Raw genomic sequence first — 10239 nt, 5'->3', positions numbered from 1 at the left:
ATGATGCCCCCAACTGAATTTTCAAACCAAGACTTAGAACTAATATATTATTAGCATCAGGTGGGAGGGCTATGTCCTTTTCGGAAAATGCCAGAGTACACAAGTACTTCAGCTACCCACGACTAACCACAACTGGATCCAACATCCTTTAGAGTACAAAACAAGTCTTAAACGACAAAGAAAGAGGTGATTGTTAGATTTCCATGAGGTTAAAAGCAGCCAAACGGCATAGAGGTCGTGACGTGGACAGAAGCTGCAGATCTTAGGGAAATGGGAGAATAGAATAGAATAGAATAGAATAGAATAGAATAGAATAGAATAGAATAGAATAGAATAGAATAGAATAGAATAGAATAGAATAGAATAGAATAGAATTTGGATATAGAATAGAATAGAATAGAATAGAATAGAATAGAATAGAATAGAATAGAATAGAATAGAATAGAATAGGAACAGAATGAATAGAATAAGATTAGAGTAGAGTAGAATAGAATAGAATAGAATAGAATAGAATAGAATAGAATAGAATAGAATAGAATAGAATAGAATAGAATAGAATAGAATAGAATAGAATAGAATAGGAATAGAGTAGAGTAGAGTAGAGTAGAGTAGAGTAGAGTAGAGTAGAGTAGAGTAGAGTAGAGTAGAGTAGAGTAGAATAAGGAATGGAAGAATAGAATAGAATAGAATAGAATAGAATAGAATAGAATAGAATAGGAACAGAATGAATAGAATAAGAATAGAATAAGAACAGAATGAATAGAATAGAACAGAATGAATAGAATAAGAACAATGAATAGAATAAGAACAATGAATAGAATAAGAACAGAATAAGAACAGAATGAATAGAATAAAATAAGAAGAGCATGAATAGAACAGCATGAATAGAATAGAATAAGAACAGCATGAATAGAATAATAACATTGTCACTTTAAATGTACACTAATCAGCAGACATTAAAATGAGATTTCTTTCCATACAGCTCTGAAAGGGTAACCATCTCCAATATACACTGCACAAACATGACAAAAGAGTATGCATATACCCATATACCCACACATTCTATTCTATTCCTATTCCTATTTCCTATTCTGATTTTTGGGTTTGTGTGCAATACAGGTCTTCTGCTAGTTACAAACCGTTCCTGGGTTCCAGCAGCTTCTTATTGCAAGGAACCCACGTTGGAAAATTATGTTACTTGCATCTTTAAAACAAAGACTCTACTTACAACCATTTGTTTAGTGATCAAAATTACAATGGCACTGAAAAAAAATGACTTGTGACTGGTTTCCACACTTACGACCATTGACGTAGCATCTCCATGGTCACATGATCAAAATTCGGGCGCTTGGCAACTGTCATGTACTTATGACAGTTGCCCTGTCCCACTATTTGATCATCATTTGTAACCTTCCCAGCTGACTTCCAACAAACAAAATGAAGGGGAGAATGCAGATTTGCTTAAGGACCACATAATTCATTTAACAACGGCAGTCATTTGCTTAATGACTGGGCCAAAAAAGGTTGTAAAATGGAGCATCACTCACTTAACAACTGCCTGGCTTCACAATGGATATTTTGGCCTCAACTGTGGCCATAAGGACGACCTGCAAGGCTGAGACTCTACTAATCTGACTTCTAGCTATAAGAAATATATTTAGCTATTGACTTGTCATTTTATACAGCTTTTCTCTGACCGTTTTTTCCAATTCTCCCCATTTTATTTTGCCTGGAGGGCACTCAGCTCAATTCAAAAGAGTTAAAATGTGATAAAACAGTTAAAATGAAAAGTCTGAATATATCGGAAAGTCCCCCGCCCACACACACACCTTGTGTTCATCTTTGCCTACGTTAATCTCAAATAAAACTCACAAAGTGGCAAGAAGCTACTTGACTTTGGCTAATCTTCAAACTAAGTGAGATTGTCTTGGATTAATATTTGGATGGAAGCTATGAACTAGATTGGAAAGTAAAAAAAAATACAAGAAAATAATTGCAAACAATTTGTGTATCAAACAGAATAAAAGAATAACCAAGTTGGAAGGGACCTTGGAGGTCTTCTAGTCCAACCCCCCTGCTTAGGCAGGAAACCCTCTACCATTTCAGACAAATATCTGTCCAGTCTCTTCTTAAAAACTTCCAGTGTTGGAGCATTCACAACTTCTGGAGGCAAGTTGTTCCACTGATTCATTGTTCTAACTGTCAAGGAAACTGTATACTGTAGCAGGGGTCTTCAAACTTGGCCCTTTTAGGACTTGTGGACTTCAACTCCCAGAATTCCTCAGTCATGCTGGCTGAGGAATTCTGGGAGTTGAAGTCCACAAGTCCTAAAAGGGCCAAGTTTGAAGACCCCTGATGTACAGAAATGTCCATGTGAATAATCAATAATTGACTTCAACTTAAGGCTACTTTACTTTTAAAGTAAAATCAGATAATTCAGGGTCAAAAGTAATGCTATGGCCACACCATCTTTTTTTCCTCCTCTATGCTTCTGTACAACCATGATAAACTGCCACGTTGGAATATTTTACAGTGTCTCTTTTCAATCAACGAAGGGCGGGAAGTCGAGAAAGGGACACCGACAGAAGAACAATCGGATTTACTTTAAGACTTGTGGTGGAAAAAGAATGCATCTGATAACCACAAAGTGATATATTAGGCCTAGCCCTGGAACCATTGTATGCAAACAGCCCAGGTGGCAGTTTATTTTTAAGAAAACCACAAAACAGGTGCAGCTGCTATGATTGAGGAATAAAATAAACAAGATTTAATAATTAGGACAAGGACACAAAGTTGCTTAAAATCTCAGAAGAAAGCTATTATTTCACAATAGACTTTTCATCTTCTTTGAGCTATTACAGGTGGTCCTCGGCTTACAACTGTTTGTTTAGTGACCATTCAAAGTTACAACGGCACTGTAAAAAAGTGACATATGGCTGTTTTTCAGTTATGACCATAGTAGCATCCCCATGGTCATGTGACTAAAATTTGAGTGCTTGGTAACTGGCGTTTATTTATGACTGTCCTGGGGTCACCATTGGTAATCTTCCCAGCCAGATCTCTACAAGCCAATAGGGGAAGTCAAATTTGTTTAATAGCCACAGGATTCAGTTAACAATTGTGGCAAAAAGGTCATAAAATGAGGCGCAACTCACTTAACAACTGCCTCACTTAGCAGTTGGGCTCAGTTGTGGTCCTAAGTCAAGGTATTATTGCTGGTATTATCAAGAGGAAAGGAGAACAGGAGTTACCTAGACTTGTGGATTGGCTTGAATCAGCACCTTGTAACTATAAAGGTAAAGGTAAAGGTTCCCCTGCACATGCATGCTAGTCGTTTCCAACTCTAGGGGCCGGTGCTCATCTCCGTTTCAAAGCCACTTATCCGAGGATGTCTCCGTGGTCATGTGGCCGGCATGACTAGACGCCAAAGGCGCACGGAACGCTGTTACCTTCCCACCGTAGTGGTCCCTATTTTTCTACTTGCATTTTTACGTGCTTTCGAACTGCTAGGTTGGCAGAAGCTGGGACGAGTAACAGGCGCTCACTCTGTTATGCGGCACTCGGGATTCGACCCGCCAAACTGCCGACCATCTGATCGACAAGCTCAGCGTCCTAACCCACTGAGCCACTGCATCCCTTACCTTGTAACTATAGCTGTTTCCTAATTCTGGTAAAGATGAAGGTGCCCTCTAGCCAAATTCAACTCTTCCCTACATAGACAACAATCAGAGACATCGTGGTCACGAGTGGTCTCAAAACTTCAAGACGGCATTCACGACCCCATTGTTTTAATTGCACGATTATAGCTGTCATCTTCTCTTTTTACATCCCGCCCCCAGCAGATCACATTGGAGGCAGTTTTCTTGGCAACAAGATGGGCATTGGACTTCCCAGTTTAGTCTCCATTCTTGGTCTTCCTTGGCTAGCTTCACATGCCACCTTGAGTTACTTATACAGGTGGAAGAAAAATCTAATAAGAAGTGAATACAAACACTAGCCAGGTTAACCTTGCATCACTTCCAGAAAAAGCAGCCCCAGATCCCTGTTGAGACTTATTTAGTGACAGTAAAATTAATTACATATCCCTTTGTCTGGCTGTTATTACTAGTTTGCAAATCTAAGGAACCAGAATAAAAAGCACACAGTAATCATACAGTATAAAAACGGACAGTAGAGTCCAGATAGTTGGTAGATAATAATATTGTTATAGATGACAGACAGACAGATAGATAGAGAGACTGATAGGTAGATGGTAGGTAGATATAAATAGATAGATGAGAGACTGATAGGTAGATAGTAGATGTAGATAGATAAATCTATATAGATGATAGATTAGATAAATAAATCTACATAGATGATAAGATAATAAAGATAGGTAGGTACGTAGATAGGCAGATGATAGATGATTGATAAGCATAAATAGGTAGGTAGGTAGATCTATAGATGACAGATACATCTGTATAGATGACGGATAGATAGGACAGAGACTGATAGGTAGACGGTAGATAATAGATAAATCTATATAGGTGATAGATTAATTTATAGATGATAGACAATAGAAAGGTTGGTGGATAGATAGGCAGATAGATGATTGATAGGCAGATAGTTTACACAAATGACAGATAGATGGGTAGATAGATAAATCTACATGATAGATTAGATAAATCTATATGATAGCTATGTAGATAGGCAGATGATAGCTGATTGATAGGCAGATAGGTAGATCTATAAAGATGACAGATAGATAGATAGATAGATAGATAGATAGATAGATAGATAGATAGATAGATAGATGAAAGATTGATAATAGGTAGATGGTACATAATGACTGATAGATGATATAGTAAAAGAAGGAAGAAAAATTTGAATGGAAAACAAAGGCGGGGCGGACATCATCAATACAGAATTAGTGGGCGTGCAGAGGCAGATTCCCCCGTGTCTCAAAAAAGCAATATACTCCTTATGAAAACCAGGGAGGGGCTTCCAAAGGGTTAGGAATGGCGGCGGGCAGAAGAGCCCAAAGACGCCAGGCCGACGCAACGCGCTTTGAAACAAGCGCCACTCTCTATGCCAGGGGTAGGCAACCTTGGCTCTTTTATTTCTCGTGGACTTCAACTCCCAGAATTCCTGAGCCAGCACAGCTGGCTCAGGATTTCTGGGTGTTGAAGTCCACGAGTCATAAAAGAGCCAAGGTTGCCTACCCCCTGCTCTATGCGCCTTTCCCAAACAGAGCGCCACCACCTCTCCAGAACCGGAAGCTCGGCCGCCGGAAGTTAAACCACTGGGCGAAAGCGAAGATTGCGAATGGAACAGAGTCGGCGAGTACAGAAAGGTCATCCCTTCCTTCCTTTCCGGGAAACCGGAAGTGGCCTCCGAGTTGGCCTGAACCTCGACCCGGAAGCTATATCTTACCCTGCCGGCGAGAGCGTGCGTCCGTCTCCTTCCCCCCCCCCGTTGTTGTTTTTTTGTTTTTTCGGTTCGTCCGCCATCATGAGGAAGGCACGCCGGAGAATCCCGCCGGCTTTGCGGGTCTCGGCCGAGCGCGAAGAGAAGATGGAGGAGCCGGAGCCGGGGGAGCCGCGGGTGACGGAGGAGGCGGACGACTTCCACGAGCGGCGGCTGGAGGAGGCGGTGCTGGCGGCGCTGGGCAGCGAGGAGGAGGAGGAAGAGGAGGAAGAGGAAGAAGAGGTGCTGGGCCTGCATCTGTCCGAGAACAGCGAGTCTGAGGAAGATGATGGGGAAGGGCCGGCCGAGGATGGTGAGGATGATGATGATGAGGAGGAGGACGATGAGCCTCTGGACATGGACAGCGACCTGGAAGAGCAGCGGGGCGAAGGCAAATGGGGCTCAGGCCTCCCCAATGAGCTGGCTTGGGGCCAGAGGAAGAAGCTCTACTATGGCACGGACTACGAGGGGGCAGGGCGTCGCCCCAAAGCCCCCAAGAAGAGCAAGGAAGAGGTGGAAGCAGAGGAGCTGGAGGAAGAGGCCGAGGCTCAGGCCATCCAGAAGAGGATGGCGGAGAACTTGGGCGAGGAGGACTATGGCTTGGATCTCCTGCAGGCTTACACCAGGGCAGCTGAGCCACCGAGCGGGAAGGAATCTGGGCAGAAAATTGCCAAGGACCTGGCTTCCCTTTCTAAAAAAGAGCAGCTGAAATTGCTGAGAAAGGAATCTCCGGAACTGCTGGAGCTGATTCAGGACTTTGAAGCCAAAGTCGTCGAGCTCAGGGATGAACTGGAGCCCCTGGTGCAAATGATCAGGGACGGGGTCATCCCGGAGGGGAAAGGGAGCGAGTATTTGCAAACCAAGTACCACCTCTATCTGAACTACTGTTGTAACATCAGTTTTTACTTGGTGCTGAAAGCGAAAAGGATTCCGGTCCATGGCCATCCGGTCATCGAAAGGCTTGTCACTTACAGAAACTTGATCAATGACTTGGCAGTTGTGGACCAAAAACTGTTGCCAGAGGTTCGTCTGCTTCTGAATGAATTCCACAAGGACGAGAACGGTGGGGTGGAAAGTAGGAAGAAGCCCCTGCCGCTTGTGAGAAAAACAGTTAACAAAAGGAAAACGAAATCTCCAAACTTTGCCGAGGGTGAGGCTGAAGACGAACTCGCAGACGATTCAGATTTTGATGAGCAAGCTGCACTGGAGTTTTATAAGGAGATGGAAGAGAAGATCATGCTTAAGAAGAAGAGGAAACGAGAAGCAAAAGAAGACGCAAGTCACCTCGTCGTTGAAGAGGAGGAGTCTGACCAAAAGAGAGGCGCAACGTACCAGATGTTGAAAAACAAAGGCCTCACACCTAGAAGAAAGAAGATTGATCGCAATCCAAGAGTAAAACATCGTGAGAAATTCAGAAGAGCCAAGATCCGTCGAAAGGGACAAGTCCGTGAATTCCGCCGAGAAATACAGAAATATGCAGGCGAATTGTCTGGCATTCGTGCTGGAGTTAAGAAAAGTACTAAACTTAAGTGATCCATTCTCTTTTCTTTTTTCACCTCTTCCTATTTGCAGAGTAAAGATAGCGGATGTGAATTTAATAAATATTATCTTTTTTGGGAATTACAGCGTGTATTATTTTTAATAATGGCTCTCACTTCCAGACTTGTGCCTATTACAGACTTTTGACTTAATATATATATACAGGTAGTCTTCAACTTACCTTTTGTTTGCTGACCATTTGAAGTTACTACAACACTGGAAAAAGTTTCCAGGAATCTGTATTTTGATTTTTTGTTTAATCCCATTTATATCCCGCCCTTCTCCGAAGACTCAGGGTGGCTTACAATCTAAGAAGCACAAATCAATGTGCTTAGCAATAGCCTTCATTCTATGTATATGCCTGCTTATTAGGGCTTTTGCCCCCCCCCCAAGCGGCATCATTACAAAGTCAGCTTATTGCCCCCAACAATTATGCTGCAACAGCTGTATGAAAACGTACGACCATTGCAGCATCCCCGTGATCATGTGATCAAGATTCAGACTCCTGGCAACCACCTCGTATTTATGACAATTGCAGTGTCCAGGGGTCACATGATTTACCTTTTGTGACCTTACAGGCGAAGTCAGTGGGGAGGCCAGATTCAGTCAACAATTGTGTTACTTAGCAATTGTGGCAAGAAAGATGGTAAAATGGGTCAAAATTCACTACAACTCTCTTACTTAGCAATAGAGAGGCTCAAATATAGTTGTAAGTCAAGGACTATCTGTACTAGCTGAGGCACCTCCTTTAAAATGGTGGTTCATATGTTCCTTCCCGCTTCACCTAAGCATTGACATCATTTCTGAATAAAATGTGACAGGACATAGTGAAGAAGGGAGACAGATCACAATATAACTTAGGAATATGTGGGTAAAGTGTTGTTTACTTGGTTTACTATTAGATACAACTATGGGTCTTGTCAATTCAGGATCACTTTCCAAGTTGTTTCATGCTATTGTAAACCTTCCATAAAAGTCAAGTCTTTGTTGAGTCAAGCTTTACTGTTGGCTACTAGTGGTACATATCCATGCATTTTTCTTGGCCACAGTCCAAAGAGTTTGCTGATGCCTTCGGTGGGAATTTATAACTCTTTTTCAGTCTTAATTTCAGCTTTGATATTGGCTGGTAGTTTCCTAATCCAAGTACTAGTCAAGTCTGCCTCTGCTTAGATTTTAACCTAGCAAGTTTAGCCAGATGCTGCCACCTATTGAGACAACTGTACTCTTCTGTTACATCACATCTAGTCTTCCCCAAGTCATTTTCAGATGTTTTAGACTAGGGCAGGGGTAGGCAACCTTGGCTCTTTTATGACTCGTGGACTTCAACTCCCAGAATTCCTGAGCCAGCCATGCTGAGGGAAAAGGAAGTGGTTGCCATGCTGAGCAAGCCATGCTGGTTCAGGAATTCTGGGAGTTGAAGTCCACGAGTCATAAAAGAGCCAAGGTTGCCTACCCCTGTAATTTTAGACCAATTCCCCAGAGTCCCAGACCTTCCAGCCAGAATCTGAAGGGTATCAAATCAATTTTTTATTACGGGCATAAACCAGCATAATAGAAAGTGACAATTTGAGGAAGATTGGTTTTGTTTAGTAGTTATTTCTAGATTATGTTAGTTAAAGGGTACCTGTCAAGTCAGTTCCATTTGCCATATAATACCGGCACTAAACATTACTGAAGAATTTGTAAAGCAGTGGTTGATAGTTGTGTGGATTCTTATTAGTTTAAACTAAACTGCTCAACATTTTGCCCATCTATCAAAAAATTAAAAAGGTCCCAGAAATTCTTATAAATTCAAAGTTAGGTTCTGCAAAATGGTACATTGCTTTCTCACATTTTGAAAGGAATTTGGTAATCTTCTCATCCAATTCTATTTTGTGCAGTTATGGTCTTGCTAATAGCTGTCCAGAATTTGTTTTAACCCCACCCCCCCCTGCAAGTTATTCATCTATCATCTGTTCTAATTTTTGAAACTTTTTTTCCTACTTGGTGGTATTTAATTCCTGGGATTAAGAGCATATCAGACATTGGAATGTGTCCTACCGCATATGGGAAAAAATAGCACTTGCCAACTGTTAGATAACTACCATTGGACAGAGGTTGGGAAAAATAAAATTTATAATGAGTTATTTACAAGGAAGATCCAGCTGCTTTTTTTTTTTAAAAAAAGAGCCAATAATATGTAATAGGTAAAGTTTCCCCCGCACATGCGTGCTAGTTGTTTCCAACTCTAGGGGCCGGTGCTCATCTCTGTTTCAAAGCCGAAGAGCCAGCGCTTGTCCGAGGACGTCTCCGTGGTCATGTGGCCGGCATGACTAGACGCCAAAGGCGCACGGAACGCTGTTACCTTCCCACTGTAGTGGTCCCTATTTTTCTACTTGCATTTTTACGTGATTTCGAACTGCTAGGTTGGCAGAAGCTGGGACGAGTAACAGGCACTCACTCTGTTACGCGGCACTCGGGATTCGACCCGCCAAACTGCCGACCTTCTGATGGACAAGCTCAGTGTCCTAACCCACTGAGCCACTGCGTCCCTCTTGAGCCACTGCGTCCCTCTAATATGTAATGGGGAAAGGCAATTACACAGGCTTAAGGACATTGATTTATCTGATATTAGGACAAAAACAAGCTTTTTTTGGGGGGGGTAGAGTGGCATAGAAAAGTGAATTCAAGTGCAATAGAATACAAATTCATTACTTTTTTGTAATCACGTTCATGGAAGTGTAATTATCGATTCTGACCTCCAAACACTCCATGTTTTACCACCCATTAACTGACTACTATGGATCTATACACATTTACTATGAACCTAGTTTAACATTAATTAAACCCACGGGGCAATATTGTTTGTGCAGAATTAAGTATTTCAGAGTTGTTAAAAGCTAAGTAAACAGTACTGAATACCTGCACAAGGTTATTTGGGAAGATGGCAGTATGTTAATCCTGTTTGAGAAAGGCTGCATAAACGTAATTAATTTTCCTGTCTGAGCTCATTTATTTTTCATATTTATATTGTTATTGTTTATGCTATTGTTAATTTATTTGTTGCCTCTCCTGCCATGGGGCTGAGGCTGCCCATCTTGCAAAGTGAATAGGTGATGTACAACAGTGAAGCCATAAATACAGAAAAACAGTAATTAAAAATTAGGCATGGCTTCTGGAAATGAAGCCATTTGATAAAATCTGTTGGATGGAAAAGGCTGCTTCTGAGCTGAAGTTCTTTTAAGATACTGTAATGTTTGTTTTTAAAATGCGCAA

General features: G+C 41.6%; 1 protein-coding gene across 1 annotated transcript; it reads left to right on the top strand.

The window, feature by feature from the left end:
- Positions 1 to 5300: 5300 nt before the first annotated feature.
- Positions 5301 to 7065, top strand: UTP3 (UTP3 small subunit processome component). The gene has a single exon (XM_081332194.1). The coding sequence runs from the start codon at positions 5305 to 5307 to the stop codon at positions 6976 to 6978; it is 1674 nt and encodes a 557-aa protein (XP_081188320.1). The 5' UTR covers positions 5301 to 5304; the 3' UTR covers positions 6979 to 7065.
- The last annotated feature ends 3174 nt before the right edge of the window (positions 7066 to 10239 follow it).

This window comes from Vipera berus, assembly GCF_964194415.1.
Source record: "Vipera berus genome assembly, chromosome: 7".
NCBI lineage: Eukaryota > Metazoa > Chordata > Lepidosauria > Squamata > Viperidae > Vipera > Vipera berus.
The sequence above is the reverse complement of the archived record's forward strand: the minus strand, read 5'-3'. Positions and strand labels throughout refer to the sequence as shown.

Bases quoted from the DNA above. Each gene is read 5' to 3' on its own strand.
- UTP3 (XM_081332194.1), top strand. From the start codon at position 5,305: ATGGAACAGAGTCGGCGAGTACAGAAAGGTCATCCCTTCCTTCCTTTC.